Source organism: Aquarana catesbeiana, linkage group LG04 (assembly GCF_042186555.1).
Source record: "Aquarana catesbeiana isolate 2022-GZ linkage group LG04, ASM4218655v1, whole genome shotgun sequence".
Lineage (NCBI taxonomy): Eukaryota > Metazoa > Chordata > Amphibia > Anura > Ranidae > Aquarana > Aquarana catesbeiana.
In genome coordinates, this window is record NC_133327.1 from 273,839,309 (window position 1) to 273,859,872 (window position 20,564).

The following is a 20,564-nucleotide window of genomic DNA, read 5'->3' on the forward strand; positions in this document are numbered from 1 at the left end:
AGAGCCATATTTGATTATTCATAAGGACAGAGTGATGTTACGCCCTCGTCCAGGCTTTTTGCCAAAAGTGGTTTCAGGTTTTCACCTGAACCAAGATATTGTCCTGCCATTGTTTTTTCCAAAACCATGTTCCAGGGAAGAAAAGTCACTACATTGTCTCGATGTGGTGAGAGCAGTGAGAATCTATTTAAAGACAACTGCTCAGATTCTTAAGACTGTCTTATTTATTCTGCCAGAGGGTCCTAAGAAAGGACAGGCAGCGTCAAAATGCACTGTCGCTAAGTGGATTCGGCAAGTTATAATTCAAACTTATAATTAAGGGGTAAGATTCCCCCTTTTCAAGTTAAGGCGCACTCTACCAGGGCGGTTAGTGCTTCTTGGGCAGTGCGTCACCAGGCCTCCATGGCTCAGATCTGTAAGGCCGCAACTTGGTCTTCAGTGCATACATTCACAAAAGTTTTATCAGGTGGATGTAAGGAGGTATGAGGATATCGCCTTTGGGCGCAGTGTGCTGCAGGCAGCAGTATAAGTCCTCAAGTCTGGGAGTACCCTCCGGTTTGTCTCTCCCTCCCCTCAAGTAGCATTGCTATGGGATGTCCCATTAAGTAATTAGGTTCTGTGTCCCATGATGTACGATAAAGAAAATAGGATTTTTATTACAGCTTACCTGTAAAATCCTTTTCTTGGAGTACATCATGGGACACAGAGGTCCCTCCCCTTTTTTGGGATTTAAGTATATTGCTTTGCTACAAAAACTGATGTGCTCCTGGAAGGAGGAGGGGTTATATAGGGAGTGAACTTCCTTGATTGGGTATACCAGTGTCAACACCTGAAGGTGGCCCATAACCCATTAAGTAATTACTTAGGCTCTGTGTCCCATGATGTACTCCAAGAAAAGGATTTTACAGGTAAGCTGTAATAAAAATCCTATTATCTCTCTGTGAGATCCTCTCCCGAGAGAAAACCCATGGCTGTGGGAGCTTACTTGTCTATGGCTGGAGATGTACCAACGGTCATTTGGCTGGTAGGGCAGGATGTAAAAGCCAATGGCTGTGGGTCTGCTCTGGAGGCCAAGGAGGCGCCGTCCATACGGATAAATCAGTTCGGGGTCACTGGGGAGCTGGCTGAGGACTTCACGCCAGAACTGACAAAATGCATAAAAAGACCGCTAAGGAAAATCGCAATATGATTAGGCCCCCCCCCCCCATAGTCATAATGGTCATAAGAATAAAAAAGCTAAAAATATATAAATAAATATAAAAATAAGAACATTAATAATAAAAAAAATATGCCGCCACCGTTTGATATACAGAGACAAAATGGTCCTCAGACTGAGGGACCAGTTGACTATATAAAACTTGGCTCCCAATGGAATAATACTAATACTATGCCAACGCAAAGGGATAGCGTGCAGAGCAAGATTGATGTTGACCAGATTACCCCTCCCCCACAGCTCAGTCCTGAGATTTCAGTAACCAATAATTTAAGCCCAGAGCCCATTAATGAGTCTCCGCTCACGACCCCCTCCAGGGTCATTGGCAGGCAAGGTGGTTTGACCTTTACTGTTCCCTTAACCAATCGATACAGCCCAATAACACGGGACTTAGAGGACTTTTGTCTCTAACGGTATGGACAAACACTTTTAGGACATTGGGTAACATATCTCCAATAGAAGTAGCCCAGACCTTTTCCAAAAATGAAGATCATGTAGTCAATTCTTTTCTGTTACATTACCCAAAAAGTACAGTCAAAGAAAAAAGAAAACTACTAGAGGAAGAGGATGTGAAAGAATTATAAAGGCAAAACAAAAAAGAAAGGGAAAGAGAGCAATTAGAAGATTAAGAGAGCACCATCAAAATGTATAATTTATCAACTCATTCCCTTACTGGTGCAGGAATGGAATTACTCAAAAAAGGTCTAAGTTTTGCCCCTTCTAGAGGTCCTAATAAATTTTGGACTTTCTAAAGATCTACATAGTTTTTACTCGCTTATTAACCATTAAGCATTACTGTGCAAAGTCACAAGATGCTGTCAAAGTACTCGCGGTAGATCCATCTAACCCACAAAATGATTCAGTAGGGACAGACTCGACAGAAAATCATGTAAGCCAGGAGTTACACATCCCTGAAAAATTATGGGATGAAGGCCACACAGATACTTAACCAATTGATTGGTATTTAAAACCAAGGATGAGACATATGGGGTTTCGACCCAAATCATCTTCTTCTTTTTTTTTTTCTCAGGCAGTTTATAAGGATTTGTTATCCTTGTGTGATAATAAAAGTAGAACTAAACCTAAAAATCTAACTTCAATAGAATTTAAAAGCATTAAACAATATGGAAGGTACTTCTAATGTGGTTATAAAGCAAGCAGACAAAGGAGGAAGTATAGTATTTCAGAACACGGAGGATCACCATAGGGAAGCTTACCGTCTTTTGGATAATAATGCATACAAAAAACTGCCAAATGATCCTTTGCCTAAATTCCAAAAAGCTCTCAATACCTTGGTGGAAGATGTGTTTAGACATGGGTGTTGGGTAAAAAAAAAACAATTTTTATTACCAAAAATCAGCAGCGCCCTATACTTCTACCATGTCCCAAAGGTCCATAAATCCCAAACAAATCCTCCTTGTAGACCCATAGTGGCCAGTACTGATAGTTTTATTAGTGGTCTATCACGTTATATTTACTTCTTCCTCCAGCCTATTGTTTCCAAACATCCTGCTTTTGTCAGAGTTTCCAATCATCATGTTTTGGAATCTCTACAACATTATCAATGGAAAGATAGGTATTTATGGGTGCAGTAAGGTCTCCGGCCTCTTTCGGTCTATTAAGGACCTCCAGGGCCAAAGATAGCTGACATCCTTCTGTATGTGGTGGGTTTTGAGGCATAGTGGGTGCAAAGATGGTGAAAGTCATTGGGCACCAGACAATTGTTGGATGTAAAAGAGGTTTTATTTCTCTTAACAGTCCTTTTTTTATTTTTGGGAGGAGAGAGGGGGTTAGGGCCAGGACACCCTTAGATAGTTGCAAACTCAATTAGCAGAGACTTCAATAGGAGGGCAGCCATGTAAGGAAAGCCTCCAGCAAGAAGCCACATCTGCACATGCAGGAATGCTGTCTCTTATGAAAACAGTATTTTAAAAGTTCCTAACACAAAGCGTAACAGTTCTTTCAGCTTCACTACAACTTCTCCTTACACTGAGCTACCGGTCTCTCACTAGAACCTCTGATTCACTGCCACTGAATCCCTTGAGCTCCTCCAATCTTCACGGTGGGATCTTCCTTAAGCGTCACACCTACTTCTCTGCTGGGTCCCTAGCTTGGCACTCTAGATACCTCTGAAGCTTCACCCACACTGGCCCGCTCGGTCCCTAGCTTGACGCACAAGGCTGCTCTGCAGGTGTCGCCTCCACTGGCTGGGTCCCTGGCTTAATTCCCACTGAAGTTTCCTGATTTTTCACCGTCCCAATCTGGTGAGAATGCTGCTCCAGTACTTGCTTCAGTTACTCACTGTGGTCCCTGGTAAAAAGGCAGATCGTCCCTTACTGGCGACAGCTTCCCCTCTACCTCCGACCACGACAGGTTCTCCAGCCGGCAGAACCGTCACTTTTGGTTGGACTGCAAGCCGCAATCCCAATCCTGTGATGCTCTCTTACTTCTGGATAGGCCCTCAGACAGCCTAGCAGCCAGATGTGCCAGGGATAGGCCCCATCTCCGGCCTAGCAGCCCAGGCAATATGACACACGTCCACCCAGACAGCCATCCAGGTGGCACAGAACATAGATCTCCTGACTCCACCCAAATATATAGGTTCTCCCAGCAGGCCAAGGGATTCAATAAAACCCCTGCCCATTGGCTGAGATACCCCACATACCCATAACCTGACCTTGGGTAGCCCTTCTGATATCTAGTACCACCAAGTACCCGGCCACCTGGTGGTAGAAGAGAAAAGTGCAACAAGGCCAAACTTAGGGTGAAATCAATAGATCTCGATCAATCAACCAGGATAACTACTCCTGGCAAGTAAATTTGGGAGGAGCTGCCTGCCTAAAATACAGGGTGCTACATGGGCATCGTTAGATGTCTCTTCACTTTACACCTCAATTCCCCACACAGTGGGCCTAAGGGCTTTGCAATATTTCCTGTACAAAGATCTGTCAATGAATTTACGGCAGGCGCAATTTTTGATTGAAGGTACTCCATTTTGTTTACAACATAGTTTTCCCCTAATCGTCTTTCAGGACAGCCACCTGAGAGACCTTGGCTCCTCCCCTCTGTAGGAAACACCTGCGCCAGCTTTCTTATAAATTTCCTCCTCCCCTGCTGGCTCCTCAGTTATTTGTGTTTCCTCCAGAAGGGAGACACCACAGGAACCAAGCCAGGAGAGCCAGGAGAGTCAGGAGGCTCAGGCAGTTGTCCTAAAAAGGAGCAGAGGCTCCTTGGGCAGTCCAGGCAAATAACTAACCTGGAGGAGGATTGTCACCCCCACATCCCTGAGTGCAGATGGAGGTCGGGGGGGCTCCCTTTTCAATATCCGAGAGCGGTAGCAGGAGGTGCAGGCCGAGCCGTCCCATACCCTCAAGCAGCGTGTAAGCACTGGCAGTGTAATCACGCCGGGTATTGGGACCGCACAGCGCCTGTGACGAGTGACGTCATGTCCGGCGGAGGGGCGTGCACTTCCGGGTTCGCGGCTTCCGGTTCCGGCCGCGAATCATGAAAAGGAGCCAGGCAGAGGCTGGAGAGGAGCCGCACATGCTGTAGAGACAGCAAAGGCTCCGGTGGTGACACCAAAATGTCGGACGCAGAAGGTAGAGACCAGACTGCAGCTCCAGCAGAGACCAGCTCCAGCCATATTAAGGTAAGGGGGACCTAGTGTGGAACCTCCCTGGCCTGACCAACCGCCCCCCCACCGGGATTCATCCAAAATAGAGGGGGGGGGGTGGGTAAAGGGCCCTCGGGTGTCAGAGGGTGGTTCATGGGGCCCCTGGTGAGGTAAGCCCACATGAAAAACGCTGTGCACCTGCAAATTGCAGGAGAATATTATGGTAGTATTAACCTGTGGGGTTTTGTCTTTTATTTATTTCAGAAAACAGACAAAGCCAGGCCCTCTCACAACTCAAAAAGGAGGTGCCCTTCCTGTAAAAATACACTTAAAGATTCCTGGGGGAAAGCATTGTGTAAAGAATGTATTAGCAAGTTGGTGCAGGAACATTCCACTGAGCAGGGCAGTGATTTAGCAGCTTCTGTTAAAGAATTATCAAATACATTTGAATCCTTTAAAACCTTCTTTGAAGGGTTTCAGATCCCACAGCTGCAGACTGCCCCTGCTACAGTACAAACAAAACCAAAAGTACAAGCACTACCTTCCACTAGTGCAGGCACTGCATCAGCCCCTAGGGAGGAGGCAGACGAGGAGCCTGACAGCGCAGCGTCTGGCTCCCAAGAATCAGAAGGAGAGGCCCTGGAAGGGGATTCCAGAAAACCCTCCAGGTACAAACTCTCATTGGAAGAAGTTGACCATCTTCTGGGAGCCATTCATACCACATTAGGTATACAGACTGAGAAAAAACCTTTATCCCTACATGATCAAATGTATGTGGGTTTAGGGGAACAGGAAAAGAAAAATTTTCCCGTTCATGACGTCTTAGTGGAGGCAATTAAAAAAGAGTGGCAAGAACCAGAAAGAAAGCCATTCTTTTCGAAAGCTTTAAAGAGACGGTTTCCATTTTCAGATGACAGATCATCAATATGGAATAAAACCCCGAAGCTAGATGCGGCGTTCTCACAAGTATCGAGACATACGGATCTAGCTTTTGAGGACATGGGGGTCTTATCTGAAGCAATGGATAAGAGGATGGACTCCCTGTTAAGAAAGTCATGGGACTCCACAGTGGGAAGCCTAAAGCCGGCCATGGCAGTCACGGTAGTGGCCAGAAATGTTGAGTTCTGGTTGAACCAGATTCAGGCACACATTGAGGAAAGAACTGCAAAGGAGCAGATTTTATCCTCTTTTCCCACTCTTCTGCGAGGCATCGTGTATATCGCAGATGCATCAGCAGAACTGGTACGCATGGCAGCCAGATCTTCGGCACTAACTAACTCCACACGGAGGGCCCTTTGGCTAAAAACATGGCAAGGTGATTGCGCATCTAAAGCCAAGCTTTGCGGGATCCCCTTCACAGGGGACCTGCTGTTTGGGCCAGGTTTAGAAGAAGTGCTGGACCGTACAGCGGATAAAAAGAAAGCGTTTCCGCTGAAACGGAAAGCAACCTGGAGTCAGCCATACCAGAATAAGAGGAAGCAGAGAGGGGACACAAGATCCCGTTTCTCTACACCCAAGGCAGAAAACCAGAAAAGACCTTGGGTCCAGAGAGGGAAAGGCAAGGGAGGAACGATTTTTCGTCCTCCTGAACAAGCCAAAAATAAACAATGACAAAGTAGTCCCAGTAGGAGGAAGACTGGGGGCCTTCCTCCCGCAATGGGAAGAGATATCCTCCAGTCAGTTTATTTTAAGAACAATAAAAGAAGGGTATTACCTGGAATTTTCAAGTTCACCCCCAAACAGATTTTACACCACCAGGCTTCCAAAAAACAGAGGGAAAGCCAGAGGGTTAATGAGTGCCATAACGGATCTCAAAAAGCAAGGTGTAATAATCAAAGTCCCAAGAGAAGAAAAAGGGCAGGGTTTTTACTCCCATATATTCGGAGTACAAAAACCCTCGGGAAAGGTCAGACCAATCCTCAACCTCAAACCCTTAAATCTATCCATAACTTACAAGAGATTCAGAATGGATTCCATATACTCAGTGAAGGCCCTGTTACCACCAAGCTGTTATATGGTCTCCCTGGATTTAAAAGATGCGTATCTGCACATACCCATACACCAAAGTTGCCAGAAGTTTCTAAGATTAGCAATAGAAACAGGGAAAGAAATCCTACACCTTCAATTCAGAGCACTACCCTTCGGCCTCTCTTCCTCACCGAGAATTTTTACAAAAATTCTGGCAGAAGCTCTGGCACCATTGCGACTAAAAGGCATATCCATCATTGCCTATTTAGACGACCTTCTTCTTTTTGCAGACTCCCCCAGGAGATTGCTAGAAAACCTAGAATACACACGGAAATTCCTGGAAAGTCTAGGTTGGTTGATAAGTGTAGAAAAATCCAATCTACAACCCACTCAACAAATAAAATATTTGGGGTATATAATAGATTCAGTGCAACAAAGAATATTCCTACCCAAGGAGAAGATAGAGAAAATTCAGAGAGAAATAAAAAGAATACAGACCAATCTACCATGTTCAATAAGAAAAGTCATGTCAACGTTGGGATTACTAACATCAGCAATTCCAGCGGTACAGTGGGCAAGTCTACATTTTCGGCCATTTCAGATGTTCCTATTAAAGATATGGGATCACAAGCAGGAATCACTGGACACACAAGTGTTTATACCAGCAGGGGTAAAAAATACCCTATGGTGGTGGAGGAAAGCAGAAAATGTAAACAAGGGAAGGCTATGGATCCTACCTATTTCCCAAACTCTAACCACAGACGCAAGTGGTGTAGGGTGGGGAGCACATTTAAACTCCCAAATCTCACAAGGGACTTGGGGAAAGGAGGAGAGGACGAAGTCGTCCAATTGGAAGGAGTTGAAGGCAGTATGGTTTGCGCTTCAATCCTTCCGCAGAGAGTTGAAGGGACATCATGTGCAGGTCAGGTCCGACAACTCATCGGTAATCGCCTACATAAACAGACAAGGGGGAACCAGAAGCGGAGCCCTGTGGTCTTTAGCAAAGGAAATCCTGAGCTGGGGAGAGGAAAACATACTCTCGTTATCAGCAGTCCACTTAAAGGGGGATTTAAACAAAGTGGCAGATTTCCTCAGCAGAAAGCAAGTGAGAGAAGGCGATTGGGTGCTAAAACAGGAGGTATTCCAGCAGATTACAGAGAAATGGGGAACACCTCAGGTGGACTTATTTGCGTCAAGAGAAAACAGGAGAGTTCAAGCATTCTTTTCCCTGAGAAGAGAAGATGGAGCTCTCGGGGTAGATGCATTAGCACAAAATTGGATGTTCAAGAGATGTTATGCTTTTCCCCCCACCGGTGTTAATACCAGCGGTGATAAGAAAGTTGCGTACAGAGAACACATCTCTGATTCTCATAGCACCTCACTGACCCAGGAGACCGTGGTTCTCTATGCTGAAAGAACTCACCATAGAGCCCCCCTGGTTGTTACCAGTCCAAAAAGACCTACTTTCACAGGGCCCAGTGTACTGTCCCCAGGTAGGAAGGTGGAATTTAGCCGCCTGGTATCTGAGGAGCAGCTGCTAAAAGCAAAAGGGTTCTCAAGCCGCTTAATAGAGACACTGCTGAAAAGCAGGAAGGTTGAGACGCAGATTATATATCAAAAAGTATGGAAATGCTTTAGCAGATGGTGTGCAGAAAACAATTTCAAAACACAAAGCTCAATGGCAGTCTTAGAATTTCTACAGAGTGGTGTAGATAAAGGCCTAAGTCTCAGTACACTAAAGAGCCAGGTGTCCGCACTGTCAGTTTACCAAGAAAAACGCTTAGCAGCAAATCCATGGATAATCAGACTTTTTAGATCCGTGAGCAGGCAGAAACCGATACAGAGTTCAGCCTTTCCAAAATGGGACCTGTCATTAGTGCTGGAAACTATGACAGCAGAACCCTTTGAACCTTTAAAGGATTGCAGCCTAAAGATGCTGACACTGAAGGCAATCTTTTTGGTAGCGATCACTACAGCCAAAAGGGTCTGCGAGATAGGAGCCCTATCGATTAGACCTCCCTTTTGTCAGATTTTCCCGGATCGAATAGTCTTTAAGATGGATCCGGGATTTCTGCCCAAAGTGGCCTCGAAGTTTCACCGAGACCAAGACATAGTGTTACCCTCATTTTGTTCAAATCCTTCGAGAGAACAGGAAATAAAGTTTCATAATTTAGACGTCAGGAGATGCGTCTTACATTATTTAGAGGTAACAAAAACGCTTAGAAAAACTGATTCGTTATTTATTTTAATTTCTGGAGCTAGGCAAGGGCATAAGGCTTCAAGAAGCACTATAGCCAGGTGGCTTAGAAACGCCATTGAACAGGCGTACGAACTAAGGGGCATGCAGATCCCAGACGGAATCAGGGCACACTCCACAAGGTCAATGGCAGCACCACAGGCAGAGAGAGCTGGAGCAACGCCAGAACAAATTTGTAAGGCGGCAACCTGGTCCAGCTTCGCCACTTTTGTAAAACATTATAGAGTGGACCTGTGGTCAGCCAAGGATCAGACCTTTGGACGCAAAGTCCTACAAGCTGTGGTCCCGCCCTAAGGGTAAGTGCTCGGTTATCCTCTCAGGTGGCTGTCCTGAAAGACGATTAGGGGAAAAACGAAGTTACTTACTGGTAACGTTCTTTCCCGGAGTCTTTCAGGACAGCCGGGTACCCACCCAAATGTATACTGAGAAATAAAGATTTCCTTTCAGGAAATGTGATATAGTTGATTATGTGTATCATATGTTCTTGTGTCTCCCCAGCAAACTGGAGGTGCTCTTCAAAGAACTGAGGAGCCAGCAGGGGAGGAGGAAATTTATAAGAAAGCTGGCGCAGGTGTTTCCTACAGAGGGGAGGAGCCAAGGTCTCTCAGGTGGCTGTCCTGAAAGACTCCGGGAAAGAACGTTACCAGTAAGTAACTTCGTTTATTTTACTTTTCCTGACCAATTTTGCCTCCAACTGCAAAGCACCGCCAGGGGGTCATATTTCGCTCCTTGTTATGCGAATATCGCAATAGGTTACTGGGAGGAGCTATACATTTGGGACCACAACCCCTTTGCCAAGCACATTGTGTACTATGGTAGGTACATCGATGATGTCTTACTCATTTCAAAAGGTGATGTGGAACAGTTCCTTGCCTTTGTATCCCATTGTAATAACAATCAGTTATGTCTCCAATTCACACATGTTGTGAATTCCGATGCATTGGTCTTTCTGGATTTGGAACTTGCCCATGAGGGAAGTCGTATCATTTCCCGCAACCATGTGAAACCAACGAGTGGCAACTCCTATGTGCATTTCTCACGTTGCCACCATCCCTCCTGGTTGAACAACATTCCTGGGGAACAATTTCACAGGTTGAGACGGAATTGTATGAAAACGGAGGAGTATGAAAGACGAGGGCAGCGCCTTAAAAATAAATTTAATTGAGAAAGGGTATCCTGATACCTTATTAACAGAGGCTTTTCATAAGCACACCTCTTCCGGGTCATCCTTCCCAAACAAGAAAATTAAAGAGTTTGAGCCAAATTCATTTAGATTCGTTATGGGTTTCAATGATCAATATAGGAAGATCACTGGGATTATTCAGAAACATTGGAAAATACTACATTTGGCACCAACCTTGCCGTCTGTTCCCAAGTTACTTTTAGAAGAGCCAGGACCCTCAAAAATATAATAGCCCCAAGCAAATTGACTGTCAGAAACAAGGCATATTTTGACCATAGGACCGGTATATTCCAATGCAGAAAAAAGAGGTTGTTTGACTTGCCAATTCATTTCTCACGGCAAGTCTACTTTCTCTGACAGAAGTGGTAATATCCTTAAAATTAAACAATTTATTACGTGTTCATCTGAATTCATAGTGTACGTGTTTTGGTGTCCCTGTAATTTATTGTACATGGGCCAGACTACGAATACACTGCGAAAAAGAGTAGGTGATCATCAAACTTTTCCAGAAAGGGTCTGTGGAGCATGGTGTGCTCCCGACATTTATTGTCTCACCACAACAAAGACATTAAATGTCTGGAGGTTTTGGCTATATATATATATATATATATATATATATATATATATATATATATATATATATATATATATATATATATATATATATATATATATATATATATATAATTACTGCGATATGGCACTGTGTTACTTTAACTAACAATTGCGCGGTCGTGCGACCCAAATAAAATTGATGTCCTTTTTATTTTAATATGACTTTAAATGAAGCATGTACCTGGATTAGAGCTGCACAATTTAATCGTCAAGAATCGTTATCGCGATCTTGGCTAAAGTGTTTCACAATTCTTTCTATGCAAAGAATTCTCTCTGCTCTTCTGAAGCCACAGCCCTCAAAAGAAAGGAAGAGAAAAACTGGGAAGTCTGTTACATTCTTTATCAGTTGAACTTAAGTATAAACATTGTAACAATTTGTCAATGGAATAGACTTTGTGTGTAAGTAAAAAAAGTTTAAACACTAAACCTTTTTCTGATGTTTGGTTTCAGGTTACAATCTTTTTTTTTTTTTTTTATTTGCTAGAAAATTACTTAGAACCCCCACACATTATATATATTTTTTTAGTAGACATCCTAGAGCAGTGATGGTGAACCTTGGCACCCCAGATGTTTTGGAACTACATTTCCCATGATGCTCATGCACCCTGCAGTGTGGTTGAGCATCATGGGAAATGTAGTTCCAAAACATCTGGGGTGCCGAGGTTCGCCATCACTACCCTAGAGAATAAAATGGTGGTTGTTGCAATATTTTATGTCACACTGTATTTGCGCAGCAGTCTTTCAAATGCAATTTTTTTGGAAATAAATTACTTTAATGAATTAAAAAAAAACTAACCAGTAAAGTTAGCCCATTTGTTTTGTATAATGTGAAAGATTTTACATTGCGACAATTGTGATATTTTAATTCTAAGCAAAAAAATTGTGATTCTCATTTTGGCCAGAATCGTGCAGCTCTAACCTGGATGCAAAAAAAGCACTGTGAGTCTGTAAAGTGTTTTTATTACATATACCAATACAGATAAAGTAAAACCACAATGCACGTAAAAGGGGTATAAATGGATCATAAAATTCATATATATATATATATATATATATATATATATATATATATATATATATATATATATATAATAAATTATATAATATACATTTGGTAACATAACATGGAGGTACAAATGGCGTCATGCCCACTATTGACATCCATGTTCACATGATATAGCACAAAACATGGTTGGTAAAATTACAACATAATCAGACATAGTAGGTAAAGGAGTAAATGTGATTGCATGTGGCATCAAAGAAAGCTTGACGCATTTCGTGGATGTGTCCACTCATCAGGAGCGTATGCAACAGGAATATCTATGGAGTATTATATAGATATAATAAACATCAGTCTGGCTAGAATAAACAAGTATAAAGAGGGCAGATAAGGAGAGTAGACATTATCCACCCATACTTACAAAAATGGATAGTGGGTGTGGCATGTAGTGGCAGGCACCAGGTAGACTGGGAACATCATCCCTGATTTTGCGCCGTTTTTTTTTTTTTTTTTTTTTCTTTTTTTACGATTGTACTGTGCTTATAGTGTTTTTCATAGGTCACCACAATGGAAGCGCAAAAGACCAGTGTGCAGACATACATAGAATTTTTAAAGGGATACATTTAAACTGGAGCATTTCTTGCACTAAAGGTGCCAATAATGGCCGATGATAAATTCATATCCATTTAAATTGATGACATTAATTAAAAAGTTGAATGTAATACAACTGTATATAAAAATCTAATTTTTTTTTTTTAAAACTGTTGTTTTTTGGCCATATGCATCCTGCATTTCCGGTTTTGGCACCAAAATTTCCATTCGGTGCACCTCTAGACAGGGCACAAAGGCAGAGGTAAGGGGAGGGGGGATCTTGTTTAACCCTCCTCAACAACCCGCCAAGCCACAATGTCTCCTGCCACCCAGTGGGAGGAAGATTGAGGGCCTCCCTCCCACAGTGGGCAGCGGTCACCTCAAGCCCGTTCATCTTGGACTTGGTGACCAAGGGGCACAAGCTCAAGTTCGATTCCCAGCCACCAGAGAGATTGTTGGTCACCAACCCTCCCCACAATCGAGTAAAGGCGACGGCCCTGTGCCTCCAGATTGGCGACTTGGTAGATCAAAAAGTCCTGATCCCGGTCCCTCGGTCAGATCAGGGCAAAGGCTTTTATTCCCATATCTTTGTGATAAAGAAGCCTTCCGGGAAGTATCGCCTAATTTTGAACCTTCGATCTCTAAATCGTTCGATCAAATACAAACACTTTTTTGCATGGAGTCAGTGTTTTAGAGAATCTGCTTTTACCCAAGGTGCTTTATGGCAACACTATTTTAAAGAGATGCCTACTTGCACATTCCTATTCATCCAGCATGCCAAAAATTTTTGAGACAAGCAGTAAAAATGGGATCGGAGATCCGTCATTTTCAGTTTCAGGCGCTGCCCTTCGGGTTTGTCATCAGCTCCATGCATATATACAAAATCCTGGGGTAGGCGTTGGTGCTGTTAAGGCTAAAATCGATTACGATCATCCTTTACCTGGATGACCTCCTAGTAGTGGCAGAGTGGCACCAGAAACTAGCTGCACAGAGACTGTGCAGGCTTTTCTCCAGTCACAATCAACAAAGATAAATCTTCTCTGAATCCGGCCCAGAGAGTAGCATATCTCGTGTATGAGATTTGCTTGGTAGATCAAAAGATTTCCTTCCTTCCAAGAAAAGTTTTGAAAGTGAGTCAGATAATTGCATCCTTGAAAACAACCAGTGGATTTCACCTAGAAAAGTCTCAAATGCAGTAGGCCTGATGGCCTCTTGCTTTCCTGCAATACCATGGGTGAGGTTTCACCAACGGCCACTGCAACTGTTCCTGCTAAAAAAGCTGCGACAGATCCACAAGTTCTTTGGAGGTGAAGGTTTGGATACCCTCCAGGGAGAAGAGAGCCCTGTGGTGGTAGAGGTCGCCACTTCACCTGACCAGAGGATTGGAATGGTTCATTCCAGTATCATTCCAGTATCTCAAAGGATCACGACAGATGCAAATTCCTATAGATGGGGAGCCCATCTAAACAACGCAGTAGCACAGGGAAGATGGTCCCTGTCATGTCGTGGAGGCAAGGGCTTCATCAAATCAGAGGGAACTTCTGGCAGTACAGAGGGCCTTAGAAGCTCTTCAGGCGGAGGTCAGCGGTCACCAGATTCGATCTGACAGCATTTCTACTGTAACTTACCTCAACAAGCAAGGGGGTACGAGAAGTCGGACTCTTCAACTCACAGCCCAGAAAATCTTGTCATGGGCCAAGGCCCAGTCAGCCTCCCAAAGAGATAAGACTTATTGCCTCAGGGTTTGGTGTCGCACCCGCAGGTGGCATCCTTGAACCTAATGACTAGGCATCTGAAGAGAAGATATTAAGCTCCCAGGGATTCTCGGACAAAGTGGCCAGAACCCTGGTTACTTGCAGGAGGCCTGTCACAAGAGCTATATACTCCAAAGTTTGGAAAAAATGTAACTCTTGGTTGTGTGAAAATCAGATTTTTCTCAAGACGTTCCATCAATTCTGGAATTTTCTCAGGAGGGTGCCAACAATGGTCTATCCCTTTTAAAGGTTCAGGCTGTGGCTATTAGTGTTTTCCTCCAGTATTCTCTCTTGGAAAATCCTGTTTATAGTGAGATTTTTTTAAGTCATTCGCTAGGTCTAAACCTGTGGTTGTCAGAGCATGTCCTACTTGGGACCTGTCTCTAGTTCTACAGGCTCTAGTGGGTTTTTCCTTTTTTGAAGGATGTGTCAGTAAAATTACTCACGCTAAAGACAATTTTTCTAGTTGCAATTATCAGCTCGCAGGATCAGCGAATTGTGGGCTATTTCAGTCAGGGAACCTTTCCTCACAATTTTTGATGATAGGGTTGTGTTAAAAACGGATCCAGGGTTTTTGCCAAAGGTAGCCAGTACCTTCCATAGATCCTTAGATATTGTGCTGCCGACTTTTTGCAATGCGCCTAAAGGCAAGAATGAGAAGAACTTTAGTTTCCTATATGTCAGAAGAATTCTTCTCTTCTACCTAGAGGTCACCAAAAGCTTTACAAAATCAGATGCCTTGTTTGTCTGTTTTTCTGGGGCCCATAAGGGTAAGGGAGCCTCCAAGGCTACGTTGGCCAGGTGAATTAAGCAGGCAATTGCTGAATCCTATAGGGTTCTGAAAGTTTCCCCGCTATTTGTCAACACGCATTCAAAAAGAGCCTTGTCCACGTCTTGGGCCCAAAAAGGGCTGGAGCCCCACCGGAACAAATATGTAAAGCGGCCACTTGGTCCAGTTTTTCTACCTTTTGTTAAACATTATCGCCTGGACCTCCTGTCTTCTCAGGAGCAGGCATTTGGTCAAAAGGTCCTCCAGGCAGTGGTCCCTCCCTAAACTTGTAAGTTCTGGCTCATCGTCTCATGGGCTATGCTGGAAGATGACTTGAGAAAATCTGAGTTGGACTTACCGGTAACTCCTTTTCTGAGAGTCTTCCAGGACAGTCGGATTCCCTCCTGGTTATGTCTTGAATTATGTGTATTATGCATATGTTTTGCAGGGATGTCCTATGGTTCTCGAGAATACTGAAGAGGGAGGCCGGTAGGACCGCCTTTCATCTGAATGTGTTTCCTGTCCTGTTAGGAGGAGCCCTAGGTCTCTTGGGCTGTCCTAAAAGAATCTCAGAAAAGGAGTTATCAGTAAGTCCAACTCAGCATCCAATTCGCACTAGTGTGAACCCAACCTTACACTCCATCGTGCCTATATTCCACAAGTCCTAAGCGCTTTCAGAGAACTTTTACATGTTCAAGAACTAAATTGAGTAACTGGGGGAAAAAAGAAGAGATGACGAAAGGGGGGGGGGGATCAGGAAGGAGATCAGAGAAGAAAAACAGGAGCGCAATAGGGAGATGGTGGTGGATTTAGTGCTCAATATCCTTCTTTTTGTAACAGGAGGACATATCTCTAAGAGGTCCGTAGAAAGTAAACCATGGCAATCTGGAGTTAGGACTTTTGGCCCTGAGTATATTAAAGAATTGGGTCTATAACTTCCTCCCAAGCCAACCAGATTGTATCAAACTTCTTGGGACAGTTACGTCCCATATAGGTAAGCTTATAAAGGGGTAAAACTGCATTCACCATGGCTCTCCATACAGAAACAGTAAGAGGGTTCTGCCAATTCCCGCTTAGAATATTTTCTATGCTGTATTTTATGCACGGAAAGCTAAACAATCTTTTTATGATTTCATAGCTATCTTCTCTGTGATACCCAACAGTAGGAGTAAGGGATCAACAGCAATTGTCAAACCACTAATTGCAATAATATTCAAAAGCACTGCCGACAAACTGTTGGATAGAAGTACAGGGCCAGACCATGTGTATAAAATTACTGGCATCCTGATGACATTTAAGGCAATAGTCCACCGCGGTATGATTTATGACAAGGGTAAACATCGTAACTGGATGAAATCAAAAGGGGATAATCCCTCCGCCACACATGAAACAGCTGGGTAACCTTGGAGATGTGTTTCCTCTGTATGTTAGAATCATGAGTAAAGAGTTTTATATTACACAAGATTAGGAATCTCTCAACAGAGAGGGAACCCAGAGCAATAGGGCTAGGAAATTGAGCCTGTTGTAATTGAAGAAACCTGAAGTATCTATCGATAGGTAAGTGAAAGATGTGTCTAAATTCATCAAAGAGGAGATGTCCTTTGGGCATAACATGCTGCAAAGCCTTAACTCCAAACCCAGCCCAGACCTGTGGATCTGGGACAGATTTTAGATGAGGTTATCCCATAATGGAATATAGGGAGAGAGAATATGTTGTTCACCAAGGGCTGCACTCACCTGTTGCCATACTAGTACTGTGGTTCTCAGGAGTGGTAAAATTTGGATTGGAGTGTGTACCCCCAAGGAAAAGGTCTAAGGAAAAATAATAGCCAAAGCTTGAGAAATGAGGAAAATGAAATCTACTGCCATTTCACAGAGACCATGATTTAAGGACATAAGAAACTCCTTCCTCAAGGTAGAAACTAACTTGAGAATAGAATTCCTCATATCCCTAAAATATTGGTATCTATGGAATGACAGTAAATTTCATTGCTCTCTTGTCCAATGAGGAACACAAGAAGCCATTCGCTTGCAGGTTTTACTGCTGGCTACATGAGGATTGGGCGCTGACAAACAAATATAAAATTGTAGGCCAGACAAGGATAGCCCCTTCTACTGCCAGCATGCCTCCATTTTTGTTAGTATCCTTTTTTTAACTCTGTCAAAAGTCTTAGTTTTTTTGCTAGCATTTTTTCTCTTTAATCAAGAGTCTTTGCTACATTGTTGCTTTAGCTGGTCTCTACAATGGCAGTTATCCAAATCACCCTTTTTTTCAGCCTTTGCAGTAATGTACTGGACTGCACGTTGTGGGACTACACTGGAAGTGACCTTCGGGCATTGGGTTCTGAATTTGGTGTTTTCCCAGACACCCTTCTGGTAACAAGTTAGCTGCGCTGTGCTTGCCAGGCCAAAAGTTGTTGGCTTTACCTCCTGCGCTTTCCCTGTCTCTATACTTTGTGAGTAGGCCCATTGGGTATCGCACCTAGAGTTACTTTGTTGAGCACTGCTGGGTGCTTGAATTTCACAGTCTGCTGGTTTCACTGCGGAAAGTGTTACTGCTGAGAGATCGAGCATTGACACCACCTGTTTAGTGAAGTGTCACGGTTGTGTGTGTGTTCTCTTTTCTGCCTTTTTAGTATTGTATTGAAGAACCATCTTCCTGGTGCTGCTCTTGCTTTGCAGATGGCCACATAGATCTCAGATCATCAGTCAGTTCCTGCGGCCCACTTGACCCCATCAGAAATATTCCTGTCTCTATTCTTACCCATGTAATGTTTTTTGTAGGCTCACGGTGCAAGGCAAATGTCTGAGCTGGTGGGTTCATCCTGTAAACAACCCTTTCTGGACTTGTACAAGTCACAGTGGAAACCCATGACTTCCTACCTACATAAGGTAGTTTCAGCCTTTCACCTCAACCAGAACATAATTTTTCTGTCCCCCATAGTTTAGGCATCAGCCACTGCTTCCTTCAAACTTTCTGGTTCAATTTGTCTTTCCAGATGGTCCCCATAAAGGTAAACCGGCTTCACAGTTCACCATTTCTCAGTGGCTGAGACAGACCCTTATTCAAACTTCTGATATTACAGATCATGTTTCACCCTTACTTGTCCTTGCACACTCTACTAGATCTGTAAGTATCTTTTGCACTTTTTGGCATCAGGCTACTGTTTCCCAAATTTGCAAGGCTGCCATCTTGTCTTCTGTTTTACACTTACACTTTTTTCCACATTCTACCACATGGATATTCTGGCCATATATGATGCTGGCTTTGGGCGTAAGGTCCTTGAGCTCTTTAAGCTACAGGCAGTCCCCAGTTCTGTTTTTTAAGGGACCTGTTAGTGTTTTGTTTGCTGTGTTGTCCATTCCTTAGTTGGACATCTTGATAGTTAATGATTTTGTATATTATTCAATGGACGAGAGAGAAATTAGGATTTTTGTGTTCATCGTCAAGTCCTTTCCATTCAATCCATTAAGGGCACAGGTCCCACTCCACTGTATTTTATGATCATGGCCTTGGTTCTACTTTCCTACAAAACAGAGCCATGTCGGTAGTAGCAAGGGTTAGCCTGGTCTTGCCTACATTTTTTTTAGTATGCCAAGATCATGTAGGTGGCAATATAACCCAATGAAGAAAATGATTTTATGGCAAATTACAACATCCTATTTTTCCTCATTTGTGGAGCATTGACTTTTATCTATTTTGGACTTGCATAGTACCACCACAAGCCAAGAACCCATTGGATTTTCTGGACACAGTAAGAGTTAGTGTAGCATTGATTCATGACAGATTATTTTTCGCTCTGTGCCCTTTTGAAAAGATATCTCTTCACTTCTGGAAGTTTAGAAAGTGAGTTAGTTTCACTAGTGAGGGGAATTCCCCTCCTAAAGCTGGCTATACATGGATCGAAATTTGGCCAGTTCAGCAGAAACTGTCAGAATTTTGATCCATGTATGGCTGTTCCTGTTCATGAGAAGTTGCTCTATCGATCAATTTCTTATGAACCGTCTTGTTGATAAATTCTCGTTTGCTAAACACATGCAGTCAGTAGGCTGCAGCACTGATCAGTGTATTCTGTGGGGGGTGGGGACACAAAGACACATCACCGAGGATTCATGAATCCGCATTGAATGTGTGGATGGGGAAATCAGGGCCGTGTGTGGGTTTTTTTTTTTGTTTTTGTTTTTCAACCTGCTGGCTGAATAAAAAAACTGACCCATGTATAGCCAGCTTTAGACTATTGTCATTGGAACAGATGTCCGTACTGGAAGATTTCCTTTCGCCTCTTGTTCTGGTGACAGCTCTAAAATTTAGCAGTTCACTGCACTTACTGTCTTGGCAATAATAGTAACAAGGACAAATAGTGAAGTGAATCCTCCTAGTGGAACCACAGACCGCAATAAAAACTTGGTAGAGGTAATGGCATATCTACACTCTATCAAAAACTAAAAAAAAAGTTGCCCATGCATACATCATATAACTTTACATGTAAGTTGCCCTACAACTGTCCAATCAGAGGTAAATGTAATAGTTTTATTTGCAGCATATTTGAACTTGATCATGGCGCTCATCATTTTGAACCCCACTGTAGATTTCATATTGCATATGATTTGACATAATGTTTACCAGTTGATCATTTTCTTGCCCATCTAGCTGATTAATGCATTGAAGAAGGCACTGGAGCCAGCTCTGAGTGACATTACAATAGACTGGTATATGCCAGAGACTATGGAGGCTCTGCTCACACCAAATGAGATTGCTCCACTCTACCCTGGTGATTGCCTTATTAGCTACTGCACTTTATATAACATTGCCAGTTTCCGCAGCAAGAAAGGAATGGTGAGAATAATCGCAATTGAAATGAGCTACGTTTAATTGACTTCCTTGGTCATATGTGGAAATTTTGTGTTACCCTGTTGTCTTTCAGGCACGGGTAACTAGAGGAGGATCGCTTAGTTCTGTATTCCAGTCTCATGAAGATTCTCAGACTTCAGGGACAACAGATGCAAGTTGTCTGAACCAGTCTGCTGCTGTGGAGGATGTTGAGCGAGCTCTGCAGGAAATTTCACATGAAATTTCATTGGAATTCTCAGCATGGAGTGAAGATCCAGAGAGAAGTGAAAGCACCTGTATGTATATACAGTACATGCCAATGTCACTAGCATCATTGTCAGTAGTTTTTTTGTTTTCCTCCATTGAGGGACACAAAGTCTTAGCGTTTGGGTTATACTGTCACTTACAGGAGGATTGGATACTGGCAAACAAAAACTGTAGTCCGGCCCAGCATACAAGTCTTTTATTCTTCTATATGTTGCTGCCAGAGCTGGTCTCTATAATTGCAGCTACCCAGTAAGGCCTATCCTTAGCTTAACTTTTGGAGTGCTGCAACTGGACCCCACTGGACTGAATGTTGTGGGGCTAATTTGGAAGTGACTTTCATGTACTAGGTTTCGTGAAAGGTGCTCTTCAGACCCAGTTCTGGTAACAAGTTGGCCTCAGAGCACTTTCTAAGTCCAGAGCCATTGACCTTGCCTCAAAGCTTGCCCTATCTGATGAATCACTTGGCAGGAAGGCCAATTGGTCTGATATTCTGGAGCTACTTC

General features: G+C 43.3%; 1 protein-coding gene across 7 annotated transcripts in view; it reads left to right on the top strand.

Annotated features, from left to right (window-relative positions):
* The window catches only part of VWA5B2 (von Willebrand factor A domain containing 5B2), a 123,796-nt gene that overhangs the window by 75,948 nt on the left and 27,284 nt on the right, over positions 1-20,564 (top strand). For 6 of the 7 annotated variants that reach the window (XM_073626588.1, XM_073626584.1, XM_073626581.1 and 3 more), the window contains 2 exons: positions 19,615-19,800; positions 19,889-20,090. In XM_073626588.1, coding sequence (XP_073482689.1) covers positions 19,615-19,800; positions 19,889-20,090 — 388 coding nt within the window. The remainder of the gene's footprint in view (positions 1-19,614; positions 19,801-19,888; positions 20,091-20,564) is intronic. The other variant, XM_073626587.1, reaches the window with a different exon arrangement.